The following is a 20,315-nucleotide window of genomic DNA, read 5'->3' on the forward strand; positions in this document are numbered from 1 at the left end:
GAAAACATTAGCTCTGTAAACACACAAAAGTCTGAAAAGGACACACATGATGCACATTTTAAAATAAGGTAAATAATGCTAACTGTAAATGCTTCTAAATAGGAACATCAACCTAAAACTCATATACGGACATGTTTAAACAAAAACAAATACCACACACCTTACTGAGATACACAAACTAAGAACCTTAAGGTAGCAAAGCTTAAACATGTCACTCTGAGTTTACTAAGAATGAAACTGGACACTTATTGGGTATTTATAAATGTATAATGGTTTTGCTGCAGATCATAAATTGACAAAAAAAATTTTAACACATAGCTGCTTCAAATTATTAGGGAAATACAAAATTATCACATGGAAAATTAAAGTCAGATTAAAAGTACAGTATCCTAATAAGTGCCAGACTCACTTTATAAGCACGCTCTGAGCAGCTACTGTTTTAAAAGCTTTACTCTGAGTGCACAAATTATACATAGGAGCTTTGTCACTTAAAATGAACAAATGCATGAGAAGAGTATAGAAGCCACTGACTGAGCTGGGCTATAAGATGCTTCTGATTTCTCAGGGACACATCTCATGTTAAGGTACAATCACTCTGTAACTCACAGAACTGAAAATGTGTGTCCTATTCTCGAGGCTGACTTAGACAGGAGCATATGCAGTACTTACACGATGGTACCAAATGACATACTTTAAAAGTAGATGCAGAGCACCAGAACCATGTGTAAATCAGCTTCAACCCAATTTAACCTATATTCGACAAAGTGCCCGCTGCTTAGACAGACTACGATAAGAAAGCCAGCACAGTACAGCCATCAGAAACACTGACCCTAAATGCTTCCAGAGCAAACTTTAACTACTTAGCAATGCACAGAGAAACATCACAGGAACTGAGTATTTTCTGTTGAACACTGAGACAGATATATAATTTAACCTTATTTTAAAGCAGTTTTTAATTTACATATTTAACCAAGCACCAAAATATTGTTTAAAAACATTCCTGACTTAATATTTGTATTTCATAATTTTAATATATTATAAACATAAATGTATATATTTTAATTAGTAAAACTTAAGATGGTCAAATAGCTATTTAAAAAAGCTTATTTAAAAATTTATCCTTAGAAATTTTAATTTAAAACTAACAACACTGACTTCATAGGCTGCTATTTGTTAAATGTTTTCACATAATTGTAAAATTAAAATATGCAATCTTATAATTTTAAAATGAAACTAAATTGTAACATGACTCCATAAACTGATTTTCCAAACAATATTGGCATCACTTATTATAGGTGGAGCTCTAATGCGGCTACAATGCACAGGTGATCATGGACACCAGGCTCTGACAGACGGTCAGGTTTTGTCACTACACGCTTAATTAAGTCTTGTGATTATTTTGTTAAAAACACTATCATCAAATAACCTACCTCAGTAAAATTAATCTATATGTAAGAACCTTTGGCTATAAAATACCTTTTTCTTCTAACAAATTACCAACTTCTAGTTTTCCAAATTAGTTGAATTATGTTCTATTTAAAGAGATATAGAAGCAAATATCTAAAACCAGAGTATCAGATGTATATGAAGACTTAAAGCTGGTAGTTGACCCTCAGAGTAGCGACAAAGAAATGGGTGCTAGCTGGGCTGGTGTCTAAATCACAGCGCCTTAGCTTCTTTATCAGCAAAACGAGGGAGAACTTCATGATTTCTAAGCCTCATTTAAGTTCAAATTCTGATTATTCTTATCTAGAAACCCATGTCCACACATGGAAACTAGGCTCTAAAACTACAGCACAGCACAACAGTGAGCTATAACATTCAGGAAACAGGGCCATTACAGCATTATTTTGCAGTGTACTACTGTCTCAAAGCAATGTGCTCAGATAGAACATGGGAGGCATTTATTTGACTGTGCCTGCCTAATGATGGCATAGAACTAAGGTCTATAAAAAGGCATTCATTTGTACCTCATTCAGAAAGATTTAATGTGCCTGTAAAAGTAAAGCAGAGAGAAGTAACAAGCATCAAAGTGAAACATTTCGACCTCCCTAAAACAGAACCCACAGCACGCTCTTCCTCACATGCAGAAACCCCAGCGAGAGAAGTGTGTGAACACGAAAAGCCACAGCCTAACACAAGTGCATACAAGGGGGGACAATAGTTCTTTTAATTAAGCTTCATACTTAAGCTATTATAAATTATAAACTCCTAAGTTCTACTGTTAAAGCACACGAAGAAGCACATGCCATTTGTATAGGGAGGAGCAGTCTGGGAAATGGCAGCTCTGAGTATACAGCCTCACAGTGCAGGCTGGGCACCCAGAGTACAGGGAACTGACTTCCTCAAGTTTTCCATCTGACCTCCACACATGTGCACGAGCGCGCACACACATACACATACAATGTAAAGAAAATTCGAAGAAAAAAATTATAAGGGAGAAACAAGTTATTAAGGTGACACTGGACTCCACCTTTCTTTCAAAGTATGTTTTTGTCAATGAGTGTCCAGCCACCCACACGTTATTTTAAAAGCAAAACAAACAAAAAACCTTTGTGCTACAAACTGTCCCTGAACTCCACTTTGGCATTTTTAGCAAGCTGATAAAGTTGTTTGTTGCTGACTGTGGCTGACTGTGGCTGACTGTGGCTGATAAACCAGCAATGCAGATCAAGCCAAGAGGCTTTCCCCACTTCTTTAATTCAGTGTCCCAAGACACGGGGGGGAAAGGTCAGCCATCAATGAGACACTCTGTTGTTACAGCAAAAAGGAAGACAGTCACCTGGACCTGTTCCCCAGCCTGGCTACTTGATTCTATGAAGGTGCAGAAGACAGAACTACGGAAAACCTTCTCCAAGTCAGCTGAGGTCACCAACACACTCGGTGCATGACAGAATGGGCACAGAGCACTTTCCCTAGCAGCTTTAACAGTCCTGTGTTTCTTCTGCTGGAGCTACCCTGCAGGCATCTGCGACAGCATCATGAGGTGTCAGGGTTAGGGTGGGTGACTGGAGAGAGTGGGACACTGACCAGTTTTGTGTGTGCTGAAAGGCACCGGGATGGAACGCCGTACTTGGCATTGGCTATGAAAAGGCAATGGGTTGAAGATGTGTGCGCTGGCACTCTGTGTGGAACCAGGAGGCATGCTTAAAAGGTTATGGCAGTCTTGAATTTGGCAGCTGTCTTCTAAAACGATCATGCAGAGTTAAGAGTAAAGCCCGGGGTCACACCTGTGAACATCAGTAGTGTACACTGAGACAATGCCTGTCCTTTGCAAGACAGCCCTGAGAAAATGAAAGTAGAGCAGTCTTTTGAGCTGAAGGAGGATACATGGTTAAACACTTAGAACCTAGAACTACTGCCACCTTTCACAGTAGTATTTAAATTAAAACATCAACTGTAATTACAGAAACTCATGACACAATTTTCTAATAATTAAATATGCCTATCAGGTTAAAAAACCTGTTGGCTTTCTCAACACACATGCATGCACATGAGCACACACACAAACTCACTTAAGCACACACACATCACACACACACACCTCACACACATATATACACATCATATACATCACATACATATACACATATATGTGCATACACATCATACTTGAACATATATACATCATGCACCTATATACACATCCACATACACATACCACACATGCACACACACATATATCAGATATACACACTACACACATAGACAAACCACAGACACAAACACAGCATACACACACACACACACACACACACACGTACACATACACTTATGTTGTCTCTCCAGTGTATATTCCGAAACCTTTACTGACACAAGTCCGTCTCCTAGAGCACTTTTATAATGTGAGCACAGGATCACCCCGTACTATCTTTTTTAAATAATTAGATGTGGTAAAGGACAGATAGTTAAATTCTTCAAACATGCGTAAATTTTAGTCCCTATAGAGATGACTTAGGATCTTAGGCTTAACTCTTTATGATCAATCAAAGAAGATTGCTGCCAGAGATACAGCTCAGTGGTTGAGGGTTCACTTACATGTATAGAACCAGGTTTGCTCCCCAAGACTGAGAAACAAAAGAGAAAGAATGGAAGGGAAGGAGAGAAGGAGGAGGCAGGAAAAAGGAAGGAAGAAATAAATAAATGCACATAGCTGGCAAATTCAAGCCATCTTCACAAGACAGATATTTTTCACAACAGATCCTTCCACTTTCTTCTTATCTCCATTAAATCAAATATTTTTCCCATCATAGCCAAAGTAGAGCAAGACAGACTTACCCATGTATAAGCAAGCCAAGCGGTATCTTACAGATCTGCAGTATACCTAACACCCCCAGAGGCCACAGCAGGCCTGCAGCATCTGCTGTGAGTAATGAAGGTTCAGATGTTTCATTTAGAAGTCAAAGCTGCTGCTACTGCACAAGTAAGTGCACAACATGCAAAGTAATAAATCATTTCTGAATAGGAAAACAACTGTTTTTCCTAATTAGAGGAAGACAAAAGCAGTCTCTGGCAAGTAAGCACACTGAAGTTGGAAGGAGAGTGTCCACTGGGCCGCACAGGAGCTTGGCCCTCCAGGCAGACTTCTTTACAGCGGCATTATGTCTGAGTGGCTGATCAACGGGATATGTGCAGCTCCTAACCATCTCACAGAGTTCGGGTTTCTAAAATGGGAGAGTTCAGTCTTAAAGAATTAAGCATAACAAACACAACAACACTCTCTACTGGTCCCACTAAATTGTTTGAGTAAGACCCCTACCAATATTAGGAAAGTGCAGATGTATTCTTAAAACCAACCCTAGGATTTCCACAGTCAGAACTCAATTGTTCTGTAAAATGCCCTTAGTATGCAATGAACAACAGCAATTCTAACCACTGAGCAATAGGCATTCCCTAATAATCTTTTCCTTCTGGCACCAAAACAAGCCACCATGAAAAGGAAAACATGCGGCTCCTCCTCCAAGCCTCCCTCTGAAAACATGGCGTTCCGAAATAAAGAAACCCACCACACTGTGTCCCCATCACAACCTTAAAGAGTTGCTACTTAAATATTACCAGTGCTCTGTGAATCAGTCTATATTAAAATTAGATAGTTCTAAACATCACACATATAAAAAAAGTATTGTCTGACACTGCTATTTTGATGATAAATTGCAATCTATAGCTCAAATAATTCTACCTAGGGATTAACATTTCAGAGGCTGAGCCCAAGATGATGTGTGTGAATCTTGAATTTCATCATCTCCCTTTGGCACAATAGCTTATTCTTCCTTTTTTCATCTATTCTCTCATGAAGGGTCAGAGAAGCTTAGCCTTGCTGTTGCCTTCATTTCATCTCTACGTTAACCAGATACCTTGCAGTCTCTTTAGCTCTTATGTGCTATTTCATTGCAAATACCATACCCTGAACTGAGCTACTGCTAATGAGGTTGGTACCAAATCAAAGGGTGCCATCAAGTGGCTATAATATTCTCGACAGCATTACACCAAATGAGGTTCCAGGAAGATTTTCTTCCTCACAGACAAGCTGTGCCATTCTGCTTTGGAAGAATACATGAAGGAAGGCAGGGAGGAACTCTCCACATTAATTTTTACTCTATTTTCTATCCTTCCAATTGCTTTCCTGCATATTACACTTACAATGTACAACTTCAGAGTCATGGTTAGGATTAATACTCAGTCCAAAATCTTATCAAATGATATTAACCACAATTCAAGCAGAACAGCAGCACTGAGAACTAAATAATTCTACTAAAATTCACTGCTAGATCAATAGGACTTACTTTTGAAAATCAGCAATGGCACATACTCTCTAAAATAAAAACACAGCATCCTGCCTGACCCGTCCCCTAGGATATGGCTGTCAAATAGCCACTGTTACTGGAGACATTACACGTGGCACCCTAAACACTAACAAGCAGCCTGCTATCAGAGTCACAGCTTAGAAATTGGGGCTCTTTTTCTTCAAAATGATGTTCATCCTCTTTTTGTTTCATGTTATTTGGAGAGGGCAAACGAAGCAACTTATAGGAGGCAGGGTTTACGTTAGCTCACAGTTCCACAGTACAGCCAATACCAGGGCAAATGCCTAGCAGCAGACACTTCAGAAGCAGAGGATGAGGAATCAGTAGTGCTCAACTTCTTTTTTGGCTTTGTATACAGTCTGAGATTACAGCCCAGGCAATGGTTCCACCCACTGTTGATGGGTCTTCCCAGCTCAATAGCCCTAATCAAATAGTCTCTTTCTCTCTCTCTCTCTCTCTCTCTCTCTCTCTCTCTCTCTCTCTCTCTCTCTCTCTCTCTCTCTCTCTCTCTCTCTCTCTCTCCCTCTCCCTCTCCCTCTCCCTCTCCCTCTCCCTCTCCCTCTCTCTCTCTCACACACACACATTCACGAGTTATCTGTGAAATTGAGACCGAGTTACAAACCAGTCAAATCTACCTAGTGCTCCCCCACAAAAAAGTAACCCTTTTTTTTTTCTTTAAAGACAGTCTCCTATAAGCATGCCTAGAGACCCATCTCCCTGGCCAGCTGGATCTCATACACTTAAAACTGAGATTAACCATTGCACTGGTAATTAAGCCTAAGGACTCAGCCATGCTAACAGAGCAGTCCTGTGCCACTGCTTCCCTTAGGCCCTCTTTTCCTTTCCATTCTGAGACCGTCTATCAAGCCGCTCGGACTAGCCTCGAATCTTGGCCTCCCAAGTAGCTGAGAACACAGGGCTATGCCATAGGGCCTGGCAATGCCTTTTTATTTAGAGTCACGGTCAAAATAATCTGAAAAGGGCCTAGAAGTGGGCTTGGAACATGCTGCCCTTGCCAAGGACTGGAGTGCAGTTCCCAGCACCATATCACATAGCTCATAACTGCTTGGAACTCCAGCTCAAGGAAGAAGCTACTACAATCCTCCAGGCACATGCTAGGCTGTATCTAAATGTTTTTTATTTCAGTCGACATTAAGACACCTAACTTTAAATCATACCGTTAGCATATGACTGTGTCTCTCAAACAACTTTAAGGAAAGATAGTTTTCCTCTGTCTTTGACATTAGTTTATAATAGTACATATTCCAAACTCAGCTCAATAAACAATGACTGAGTCAGGGAATGCAGAAGTGGCTTCAGAGTTTGGGACCTGGATGTGGGACTACAGCCTGAAGCCACACTGATGCTGTTGATGTTTGTGGGCACAGGAGAGTGGCCCTGTCCCTCACCAGGTGCCTTAAGGCTCTCCGTAGCAAGCACATGGCTTCTGGTTGAGGTGCCAATGGGAAAGCTGGTGTAGCCAAAACAGTGAGCTTTCCATTCAATGAAAGACACTTTTCAACAGGTTTGAGAACATTACTGAAAAAAGATACGAGATGTCAAACTCTGAATCTCACATGCTACATACCCATGGCTCACACCTCTAGGCCCAGCACTTGAGAGTCTGAGGCAAGGAGATCTCTGAGTTCAAGGTCAGCCTGGGCCAGGGAAGCCCAGAGAAATCCTGCCAGGAACACCGAGAGAAACCCTGCCTTGAAACTAACAAAAAAGTGCACATAAGCACATGCTCACATGCACACACATCACTCTTCCCTTTCCGTCTTTATTCATCATGCATGTCACAGTAATGATATAATAAGTTTTTTTAATTTTTTCCCTTTTCTTATTGGATATATTTTATTTACATTTCAAATGTTATCCCCTTTCCCAATTTCCCCTCCATAAACGCCTATCTCATACTCTTCCCCCTCTCTTTAGCACAGAGGTAGTGCTCAGTCTCATAAAAATGGTGCCTTACGGCTGCAAGCATCGATGAGCTGTTACCTCGTGGACTTTACATATTAAACTGATACATGAATTATATGATACGGTATGCATTTCTCAGTTACTATTTTAATGACCTTTTATGATGTAAGAAAATATGACACAATTCACTTCTGACGCTCACTTTCCACATCAGCAATTTTGGAGTGTGGGGTCTGAAATGGAAATTTTATTTCCATCATTACAACCTAACAGGGCTAGTAAACAACTCACAAAGATGAACAGTAGACAGGAGGAAGGCGGAAAGCTAGAAGCAGAACTGGCTGGTCACACGGTTCACAGTCACAGTTACACAGGGACAAGAGGGCCTAGAGTGCTCCTGGGCCACAGGCTGGCCACAGAGACAAGAATGTGCACTGCAAAAGCCAGCAGCAAGGATTGGAAAAATACCACAAAGAATGATGTTTAGGCAGATCTAGTTAATCTAATTAAACAACATATAATGCATGCATGCATCAAAACATCATATTACCTGATTAGTACGTACAGTCTTTCGTTTTTCTATATCATGGAAAAGCAAACTGGAGAAGGTGAAACAGAAACAAGCAGACGGAGGTGTGCAGTTTCTTGGAGTTCTAACAGGCTCAAGTGTGAACTCATTCTGACTCATGAGCTCATCCTCTCAAAGGAACCCTAAGGCTAAAAACCATTTCTTTAAAAAGCACCTTTTCTCCAAGAGTGGAGGTGGGTGTGGGAAAGATTGCTCCGTCAGTGCGTGGTGGCCTCTCCTGATAGAGGCCAATGTTAGGTGGCCCATGTGTCACTCTAGCCTTTGGAGAGCAAAGATGGGATGACAGGAGAAAGGCTACCTCAACTCGCCAAGCCAGCAAGCTCTGGTTCCAATGGAAGACTCTGTGCCTTAGTACATGAGGCAGACGTGACTGAAGATGATAGCTGGCATAAACTCTGCTGCCACACGCACCAACACACATACCACACATGCAAAACAGGAAGCCTGAGGACAGGGGAATGCAGACATGGGCTCTGACTGAAGCCTAACCAAAAGCAGAGAAGCTGGATCACAAAGCTCCATGCAACTCCTGGACATGTTCTCTCTTCTACCTGCTGTCACCACACACACAGTCACAGACAGAACGCTGACATTAGAAGCCCAGAAAAGCCCGGGTGTCAAGGACAAGCTTCTATTCTAAACGCAGATTTCATGGTGACAGTTACGAGAAAGCTTTGCTGCTTCTAATTCGGCCATCTTTTCCTGTGGAGAAGTAAGAACAGAAGCAACTCTCCAACTCCCCCTTGGTTAGCAGTACCAGATCACTTCTAATGATTCAAAATGGCTAAGTTTGAACTTTCAGTCAGAGCGATCAACTTAACGGAAGATTCGCAACAGCAACACAAGTTTACTTACATGTGGACCACTTGCGCACGCCAGCGACTTGCCAGCCTTGTCTGCACAGAGGAGACTGAGAAGCTACAGTTTTCAAGATTCATTTTCACAGTTTGGTAAAGCAAAGAAAACTGGGAGGGGCCGCTGGCTTGGCCTACGGACAGCTAAGCTGGGACAAAGTTTCTCAAACTTTTTGACCATTTGCCCTTTTTACACAAGAAAATTTTGGATGACCTCAGGAATGTAGGCATACAAAACTAGGTATACAAATCAAACATTAACTGGGAATAAACCATTACATTTTTTTTCTTTTAAAGACTCTGAAATACATTTGATTTTATTATATACTAAAGAGTAAAGCAAATTTAAATACTAATAAGACTGATATGCATGTTTGCCTATAAAATAAAAATTAAGCTGGCTGAATAATTTATACTACAGGATGTAAAAGCATCTTCAATATTTTTCAAAGTTAAAAAGATATTTTGATTTATTCTTGCTAATATTGAGAACACTACCTCACACAAATATGCAGAGCAAAAGATGAAAATATATATAATCATTTCAAATATTGTTGGAAATTCCAAGGAAAAGTCAGTGAAAAAAAAATTTTAATAAAACTCAGGTTGGAAACTCCAGCAACATTGTTTAAAATAAAATATCCTAGGTAAAATGTAATTCAAAGGTATACTAATTTGATATTTCATACTAAGGATGATGTTAGAAAAATATTAAAAATGTTTTCTGTAATTATGCTATTATGCTCCATTAGAAGCAGTAAATGTTGTAACAGTAAAAACACTGCAATCCAGAGGTGCTCTGGGCAGCACAGGATGGCACAGCGCAGAATGATGCATGAACATCAATGTGTGCATGTTGTGTGTTCAGAACCAAGGCTGCAGTAAAGCCATAATTAATATTCCATTCCATCCATTAAAAAAAGCTTCAAGAGATAACACCAGAAAAACTGCAGCTAAAACAAACACAAACACAGCATTAAGGAGCCAAACTGCCCATCTTACTGGTCACAGCGTCAAGGACCATCTGTGGTTCCCACTGATCCACGGCGGACACAGCCTGGTTAATTACATGCCTGCTACTGATCTCACTGGGTTAAGAGTTTCACACAGAGATGGAGTAGGTGTCTGTTGATCACTACTTAGAGAGCTCTTGCTTTCTCTCAAATGCTTTTCTTTTCTACTCATTCTCTTTTCCCTTCTAGACTTTTGCCCTTTCTTTGCTGAATCTTCTTCCCCCTACTTAGAATGTCTCTTACCTAACTATTTTTTTTCCTTGAAAGCTAAACTCTGTAGTCACTCCAGGAAGTCTTCCCTGGCTTCTCCATTAGCACTCATGGGTAATTTGCCTGCAATCTCCTATCTAGACCCTCATTAGCTGCTTGAGAGCGAGCGGCACTATGTCATCAAACACAAGGCTTCTATTACTAAGAGTTCACAGCGAGGCACTGGAAATGTCTGACTGTCCCAATTTCACAGAAAAAGAAGTATCAGGGAAAAGCAGAAATCCCACAACTGGTGAAAACGTCTGGGTGCAAAGAAAGCATGTGTTAAATGAGTGAATTCAACCTAGATTAGTTTATCAATGTACATTGTTTTCAGTTCAGTCAAAAACCAGTGACTTCAAAAGAATACACACTTAGCTATCTAAAACTAAAACTTGTATGTTCAAGTATATTATATCTGAATTTAGTTGGGTCATTAAAAAGTGTCCAGAAAGTTATTTTATAAAAAGTGCCCTGTCAAAGCACTAATCACAGATTAGCAATGGAAACACTGGCCTGAATTAGACATTTTTCATCACACTAAGAACAGATAAATGAGTTGCAGATGACCCACATGAAGACAATTCTGTGTCCTGTTTTGAAGCTTGTCAGTGTGTTGTATTGTAACAGTTACACACAAAGGCACAGTGCTAGGCTCAGTGACTTCAGAAGCCACTTCTTAATCTATAAGGAGACAGATATAACCAAAAGGTGAGAATCTTAGTGAGACTGTTCACTCTCTAGGTTAAAGGTAAGGCCTAGAAATGATGGAACACATAAATAAAAGCAGAAATTTTTAAATTTGAAATTATTAATTTAGAAATCTAGTTTTTTCGCTTTTCAAGCTCCGAAGAAAATCTTGTGTGTATGTGTGTGTATGTACGTGTGTGTGCCTACACACACACACACACACACACACACACACCCCTTTCACAGAAGGTCAGATGCTTTATATGTTTTTTTCTAATCTCTAATAGCCTACATAGGAAACAACAGCCCCAGCATTTTAACTGAATACACAGACACTATACAAATTACATCACAAGCTGGGCATGGTGGCGCAGGCCTTCGACCCCGGCATTCAGGAGGAAATGCCAGCCTGATCTATATAGTGGCCATATACAGAGACCCTGTCTCAAATGACAGCAACAAAAACAACTTACATCATGTGTGTACTGCCACACGTTCGTGGGAGCCCTGCCTGTGAAGGTTTGCTTACACACAGCAGTTTCCCAGTCCCAGGAACCAAACTCAGACAACACAGGGATTCTTGTGACAGAAATAAAATCAACCTCGATTTACATTTTAAAAGCTTACCTCAAGGAAAATGAATTTCGATGAGTAATAAATCCCAAAACTCCATTTCACAATGTCTAATAGCAGCCAAGTAATTACTCCAAATAGCTTCTGGATCTAATATAAATATTAAAGGCCTACCTTTTAAAAATCTAATATATAGACTTCCTCACAGATTACTGCTAAAGATGGCCAATTAAAAGGTCCTGATTCTTCAATTGTACTTATTGTAGTGTGTTTGTATGCAGATAGGTGTATATGGTATGCACATACATGTCTTTGCATGCAGATAGGTGTTTATGGTATGCATTCATATGCATGCCTGTGGAGGCCAGAGATCAACAACAAGGTTCTCCCTGAAAGGCAGTGCTCACAGTCCAAGTAGGCAGACGGTCCAGAGCTCCAGTGGTCAGACAGGCACTGGGCACCAGGCACAAGCTGCCCACCCAATGTACACATGGTTCTAGGAATCCAAACTCAGGTGCTAGATCCTCACATCTACACAGCCAACATTTTACCAAATGAAATGCCCCACCCCCACCCCAAATTACCTTTCCCCTCCCTCATTCAGGGAGGCAGTAGCTGCATCAGGCATTAAGGAAAAGGCCCTGGAGGAAATAAGACTGAATGGAATCGTGACGTGTTAATTACCCAACTCTTATCAGATTCTTCACCCTCTCTATGTGTCAATAATTTTAAACTTGTCGAACACATAACCTACTGCAACAGGAAAACGAGATGTGTGCATAAAGTAGTCCACATAGCGCCTGATACAGTGGACGTTCCCGGTAGACCTGTGAAGGTGATATATATGAGACTTCTTTGTTTTATTGGGAAAGTTAGTGTCTAGTAAAAGTTTAATTTTATAACGAGGAATGGTACCCTATACCTGGAATTTCCTCATGCAGGAAGGAAACTAGACAGGAGGATTGCCATGAGTTCAAGGTCAGACTAAAATGTAAACTGGCAGACTGTTTCAAAAAACTTAAAGCAACAACAAAAGAGAAACCATTCTCATTGTTACTACTGTAAAATCTCATTAAGTCTTGAAATACTTTCAAAGTCAAAGGATTTTTTTTTTTGTTTCTTTTTCTGATACTGACTTCCAGTATCAGAAAAGTGTACTAACTGACCTGCAAACAAAATCCATACTTTACAGTAGAATTTAGCACTTTCCTTCACTAAAATTTTATATAAAATGTTGGTGTAATTTGAAATGTAAGGTAATGCATAGACAGAGATGCTTCATGATACCTACAGAAATAACGTTTTCTCCAGTCCAGTCAATCCTATAACTCACCACAAGGGGGAGCTACAACTCAGGAAAAGATTTGTGCAACAATTCCCAAATTGCTAAATTTTCCCATCTTACAAAACATAACAGCTTTCTTATTAAAATATTTTAATTGATAAGAAAACTGATTCTTTTTGGAGGCCTTTAAAAATGAGATTCATTAACACAACATACTATATATTTATGTTTAACATGTTTCTTGTGATCACACTACATGTTTCACTAAGTTTTATGCTTTCTCTCCACCTTAGAAGAATGAGAAAGAGCTCTTCTACCTGCTTCACAGACCGCTTTAGTTTCAGTGCCTGAACAGTGTAACGCACTACATGGTCCGTGAATACTTACTGCTGAACACAAGAATGAATACCACTCCGTGTATTAATTTCAAAGTTAGAAATGCCTCATTAGATGTTACGTAGAGCAAACTTACTGGTGCTGGGTCTAAGATCAGGCTGGTAATCGCCTAGTTACAGATGGCCCATGAGATGAGCTTGGTTATTACATGTTTGCTACAGAATCTCTCTTAAGCAATCTGACTAGAAGAGGGAACTGGGCAATAAAAGAATGCTGATCTGATAACAAAGTTAATTGTGTTTAATACCTATTATTGGACATCACTAGTGGTTTTCATGGTTTCTTAAGCTTAGTTTTGTTAACTTTTTGTTTCCTAAACATAACCAACACCCACAATGCAACATTAGTGAATTTTAATTTATTTTAAGTGAAACAAAGACAACAGAAATGTATTGTGAATCCAAAAATGTTCTCAGTCTAGTTTTTTCTATCTTTTATACGTGTAAGATTTGACTCCAGATTTGACTGTGATTTTTTTCTTATTTAGTTTTTATTCATAATCATAAACTTAACTTTGCAATCCAGCTAGACTTTAAGGGGAATGAGAAAAATACAGAACCCAAAGAACTTCAGTGAGAGCAGAGATTATAGGATATTGGGAGCAGATGGGGTGGGGGCGCTCTCCTGAGCTACAGAAGGAATGGTTTGATGGGTAAAATGCCCGCAAATCAAAAGAAATTAGAGCTGTCCACAGTCGGAAATGGTGATCCTCTTGCTGGTCTTGCCATCCCTGGACCCAAACGCTCCATGGCTTCCACATGCTCATGCCTTCTCTCACCTTCCCAGAGACCACATGCAGCCCTCCAGCCACTCAGTCTCGGCAGTGCAGATAAAAACTGGGAACCATTTGTGTTTGGTCCAGCATTGGCCATGGACAAGATGCCGGGACCTGTGTGCTTCAGGATGAAGTTCTCATCCTCAAATTCCTCTCCATAGATGGACCTGCCGCCAGGGCCATTATGACGTGTAAAGTCACCACCCTGGCACATGAATCCTGGAATAATTCTGTGAAAGGAGGAACCCTTATAGCCAAATCCTTTCTCTCCAGTGCTCAGAGCACGAAAGTTTTCTGCTGTCTTTGGAACTTTGTCTGCAAACAGCTCAAAGGAGACGCAGCCCAAGGGCTCGCCATCCGCCATGATGTCGAAGAACACGGTGGGGTTGAGCATGACTGCAGCAAGAGGCGAAAAATGACAGCGGCGTCTGCAAAGCCTTGATTGTGATTTTTAACTCATTTTTATAAATTCTTCCTAAAGCATAATATCATCTTTCCAAGAGACTACTTCGCCAGTGTATGATGTACCTAGTTATATAATTCCACTAACAAACCAAAGCACTGAAAAGCCTTAGCCGTTCAAGCCATGAACCTTATGAATCTTAGAGGGGTTCAAGAACTCGCTTGTGAAACAGAACTGGGCAGGCCAGAGCCTGACCTATCAATCACACTGGCAACATTCAAACACGCTGATTTACTGGGCTACACGCCTCTAACCGGAACACTGGCTTCCAGGTCAGCCTGGTCTACAGAAAGTTTTCAGGACAACTAGGGATACACAGAGAAACTTTGTTTTGAAAAACAAACAAAAAGTGGTTTTACAGAGACAATGGAAAATAAAGGGAGCCATGTAAAGGAAGTAGCCACTGCCCAGCAGAGCTGCCCCTGGGATAGCCTGGTGTCCTCACACTGTCCACTTCAGTGCAGTTATAGGATGCTGCTGATAGGAGCCTTCCTTACGTTCAGTACGGCGTGGGGTGCTGCACCAGGGTGAGCTATGATTATTGATCCATCGACCCCTTCAGTAATGATGTGCTGGAAAGTTACTTTATCATAATAAAGCAATGATGGAGTGGACAGACAGGTTAAGTAGGAAAAAGGTTGCCTGTGTTAGACTCAAATTCACTTAACCAAGGGAGTTTTAAAAGTGAGTCTGAACTTTCCAGAGCCTGTGGAAACAGTTAACACACTTGGATAGAGTTGAAACATCTGCATAGGTAAAAAAGAAGTAAAAAGAGTCTCAAATCTATTTTGACTATTTAAAACGGTCTTAACCACTGAAACAGATGATTGGCTAATTTCTAGTCTGTCTCCCCAGGGAGCATACGGCACTGTGTTCCAGGTTTAGTTTTACATGACATTCCTTGGCATTAGGTGGTTCATAATTTATGATAGTTGTCCTAATTCTTGGGCTGGCAAGATGGCTCAACAGATAAAGCATCTGCTCTTCAAGTATGGGCTGTAGTTCTGATCCCCAGCACCCAACAGAATGCCCACCTATAATCCCAGAACTCAGGAAGCAGAGGCAGAGGCTCTGAGAAAGCTGTCTGTGAGCTCTAAGTTCAAGTGAGAGACCCTGCTTTAAATATAAAGTAGAGAGTAGCTGAAGATACCTGCCACCAACCTCTAGCCCTCATACACATGCACACAAGTGCACATGACCATGAATGCACATATGCATCGACAGAAACTACCATGGATATGCACATATGCGCACGAGCGCACGCGCGCGCGCACACACACACACACACACACACACACACAGTGTATTCTTATCAAATAATTGATTAAAAACATTTCAGCCATATATACATATATATATATATTGTATGTCCTTTCTCAAGCATTAAGAATATAGCAATTTCACAAGACTTCTAGAGGGTAGTAACTATATACCTAATAGTATGCACACAATAGAGCTTTTAAAAAATAAGCACATTATACTGGAAAGCAGATCAAAATTCACAATTGGTTGCATGTGTATGTACGCACACATGCATGCCTGTGTTTATGTGTGGTGTGTGTTTGTGTTTATGTGTAGTACATGTGTTTATGTATGGAGTGTGTGCCAGTGAATAAAAACAGGTACACATGGAGGGCAGAAGAGGGTAGCAGGCATCTTTCTCTCACTCTTGACCATACTTTTTGTGGCAGAGTCTCTCCCTGAATCTGGCAGTTGGCCTCTTTCATTTCTTTCTCTCACTTGGAGAGCAGCCATCAGCCCCAGACCCCCTTCTGTCTCTGACCCCTAGGGAGCTGGAGGCATAGGGACGGTACACGCAGGCCCCACCCTTTTTGTTACACAGGCTATGGGATCTGAACTCAGGAATTCACAGTTACACAGTGAGTTCTCTCAAGAAGTGAGCCATCTTTCTAGTCCCTCACAACCATCTTTTCACAAACAAGAACAAAATAAAATGCTGTTATAAAGACAGGTAAAGTCAACACAATACAACCATAACAAATTTATCCAAAGAAATGTTATTTCCCACCATGTTGCTCACAGTAAGCATTATAAGTGATGTCATCATCTTTACTGAGAGCTTGCAAATTATCACTTTGTGCATTTGTTAATTTTTCTTTTTCTCCAGTTAGCTTATCAAATATCTACATTTCATTTTCGCTCCCAACTGTGGTATTAGAAATCAGAGCCCGAGGTCTTCCACATGCTGGCCAAGAACTCCAGTGCTGTCCTGAGCTGTCCCGAGACCTCGCTTCTCTGCACCAGCTCTTACTACGAAGCTCTGGCTGGCCTTGTACTTGCTATGACACCAAGGCTGACTTCGAATTTAATCCTCCTACTTCACCTCCTGAATGCCAGGATTCCAGGCACGTGCCAGCAAACTCTGTCTCCATTAGGCCATTGTTCTAGTGTGCTAGCATTGAACCCGGCCCTCCACACACCAGGTTATAACCCTACTTGAGCCATATCCCCAGTCCTCCATATTAAGGTTTTGACCACTTTTTTAAGCTCTAAAAACAAACATTATTTTCCTTAATATTCATGACTAATATATTATGTTTTGGTTATAAAAGCAAATTAATGTCTTCCTTTAAATGAGAATCTCTTTTATAGCATAACTCAATTTTCTTTTCCTTATTTTCCAATCTGGAATGGAATTGGAAACTACTACAGAAACAATTCCGGGATGGGAGGCGTAGGGTGGAGGTGGCAGCAGAGAATTGTACTCAAGAATTCACAAAAAGGAATGTTCAACAATATCTACAGTTCGCTTCATAAACAACAATGACATATATAATGAAAAGATGCTACCCTAAAGCCCATAGACCTGTCTACTTAGGGAGGCTGGGGCAAAAGGGTTATGTGCCTAGGAACTCCAAGACAGCCTGGGCCACATATCAAGACTCCATCTCAAACTAAAAGGGTATGGGAGACCATGGAAACAGCTCGAATATGAGAACTTTGAGTTTGATCCTAAAACCCATGCAAAATGGCAGTGATGGGGCAGGAGAGGCAGACCCTTCTGAGGGTCTGTCCAGCCAACATAGCTTTTGGTGAGAAAGCCTAGTCTCACACACAAGATGGAAAGCATCCAAGGAACAACATGGACACTGTCCTCTACCTACATACATGACTCATCATGCATGTGAGTGTGCATGCACACACCTAAAATATAATTCCTTCAAGTGTTTCATTCACTACAAATTTGAAAACCTAGAGTTTGGTCTATAAAAGTTAATTTCTCTGAACCACATTACCAGGTATATTTTACAACAATGTGTTTACACCATAAAAATTAATTTCTACAGATATTTTGGTTTAAAAACTCTGTTTGATGAGCTAGATGATAAGAGCAGTTGAAAACAGTGTACGGACTTAATGAAATGACATTTGGAGGAAGGGAAAGCCAGCCAGCATGCCTTACTGCTCTTCTCCCCCTCCCCCCCAGCCAGCATGCCTCACGGCTCTTCTCCCCCCCTCACCCCCCCCCCACACACACACACACGCAATGACTTTAGCAATTTCAGCTATTTGGATTAAAGGTAAATGGGCAAAATATTATTTCTGGACTTAAATTATTTTGTATTAAAATGTACCTCTGCTGATCTTTAAAATACCTTTTACAGTAGTCAAATCTAGTAATGTCATATAGTTTTCCTTAAAAAAAAAAAAAAAAAAACCTTGAGCCTTTGATACAATAGTTTATAACCTGATTTTCAGAAGTGTGGAAATACTGTTTCTTTATCCTAAGATTGAATAATGAGAACACCTTCCCACACAAATATAAAACTGGTTTTAACAAACTTCCACCATTAAGTAGTTCGAATGTAAACTCACTAAGTCTACAGCCTATCAAATTAAAAGGTTTCAAATGCACAGAGGAGCCATGAGGCATGGAAGGTCATCCACTGTAGATTTCTCCATATGATAGGAGTATGCTAGCTTTCTAGTCTACCTTAAGTCTGAGTTTGCTTTTCTTCCAAGTATAATTTATGCTCAGATCTATTCCTACAAAACTGCCAATATTGTTGATATGCGTGAGACTTGGACATGCTGGTAATGGCTCCGATTAGCCAGCAGAACTCCCCAGCTGTGTTTGCACCTGATATTTCATCTTGCTCCCTCTCTTCCCAACACTTCAAACCTAAAAGTGGTCCAAGTTACAGCTGGAAAAGCTTACATTTCCTTTAACACTGAGCCATAAAGTGAGGTCAAGCATAGAAGAAAGGAACAGGATACAGAGACTGTCATCAGCAGGTCACATATAGGTCTTAGAGTTCGGAGGAGTGATGAAGAGGACGTCACAGTAGCTGAGATCTTCAGTCTGCCCAATAGTTCAAAAGCTGAGGAACCAAGTCTGTTCCTGCGTGCGTGCGTGCATGTCCTCAATCATTCAGAGTGTGTGTGTGTATGTGTGTGTGTGTGTGTGTGTGTGTGTGTGTGTGTGTGTGTGTGTGTGTGTGTCTTATATTCATTTAAAGGGTATCAAATACCCTGGAGCTGAAGTTATAGACATCCAATGTTTGAACCCAACTCTAGTCTTCTGAGAATAGCAAATGCTTTTAACCAATGAGCCATTTCTCCAGCTCCTCCCGCCAGGCTTATGCTCTTAGTCATATTTTCATTGCCTATTTTAGTTAGAAAGCATTGGTTTAACACCACTATATACCTGTTACCTACTGGGATTCTATATAAAAAATACCAAGCTGGGTGCTGAAGGGATAAAGAAAACAAGTAGATAGCTGTCCTCAGGCCTTAAACAAAATACAGATAGTACATATACAGTTTGTCAGTAAAGACTTTTACAGTTTTTTCAGAAATATTTTACAAGCAATTATTATTGATAACTTCCAAAACCTACAAATTCCCTGGTAAGGTTTCATAAAGTAACATTTCTCCCATGACCAAATAGTACTTAAATAATATAGTAAGGTTAAAAATAATAAACAGGAGAAGTCTGTCATTAGCTTACATTCTCAATGACGAATGTCCACTCTTTGTCTTCAAATTCTTCTGCATGAGGATCCTACAACAAAAGGAAATTATGGAAAGTAAGAAAGAATATATCTGTAATCCAATCAATACAATCAAGAAAATACAAATTGGCTTGCTTGTAGTTTTACTAACTTTTTTAAAGGAGCAAAATATCCTTTAAAAAATTAATTTTCCTAAATCTAAGTCATTATGTTATATTAATAAAGTTGGCTTTTGTTGACACCTCTCCCAGATCTCCATATATGAGACAAAAAGAGACCTAGTCACAGCCGACTTTGTGAGAGGCTAAATGCTCACACAGGGCACTCCTCTCACTCACATTTACACTCTTAGCATTAAAACTACAAGTTCTGCTTGAACAGAAGCATTTCTAAGTATCCCAAGGGACTCCATGACCTAGACATAAGCCAGTCAACACAGGCTGTTGATAATCCTCTTCCCATTTCTCCTGTTAAAAAAATACCTGAAGAATCTAAGGGTGAGTGTGGCATCCTTTTGTAGGCATTTAGTTGACAAACACAAAGTACTGTCCAAGGAATTGTACAAGTATTCCATGGACTTATGCATATTTGTTCTTGCATTTAAAGACATACACCACACTCTCCAATGAATACATACACTGAGAATTAAAAGAAAACAGATTAGAGATTATAAAACAGTGTGTTCCATCTTGAAGAATTGAACAAGGAAAGCTTCATGAGAA

The 20,315-nt window shown here is 40.2% G+C and overlaps 1 protein-coding gene and 1 pseudogene across 5 annotated transcripts in view; both read right to left on the reverse strand.

The window, feature by feature from the left end:
• Window positions 1–20,315, reverse strand: part of EHBP1 (EH domain binding protein 1) — a 256,389-nt gene that overhangs the window by 191,360 nt on the left and 44,714 nt on the right. For all 4 annotated transcript variants that reach the window (XM_080916906.1, XM_080916905.1, XM_080916904.1 and 1 more), the window contains exon 5: window positions 19,590–19,643. In XM_080916906.1, coding sequence (XP_080773032.1) covers window positions 19,590–19,643 — 54 coding nt within the window. The remainder of the gene's footprint in view (window positions 1–19,589; window positions 19,644–20,315) is intronic.
• LOC308424727 (peptidyl-prolyl cis-trans isomerase A-like) lies at window positions 14,058–14,548 on the reverse strand (annotated as a pseudogene). Its single transcript has one exon. The product of its transcript is annotated as a peptidyl-prolyl cis-trans isomerase A-like (transcript).

The sequence above is a fragment of the Micromys minutus genome, assembly GCF_963924665.1.
Source record: "Micromys minutus genome assembly, chromosome: 1".
Classification (NCBI taxonomy): Eukaryota; Metazoa; Chordata; class Mammalia; order Rodentia; family Muridae; genus Micromys; species Micromys minutus.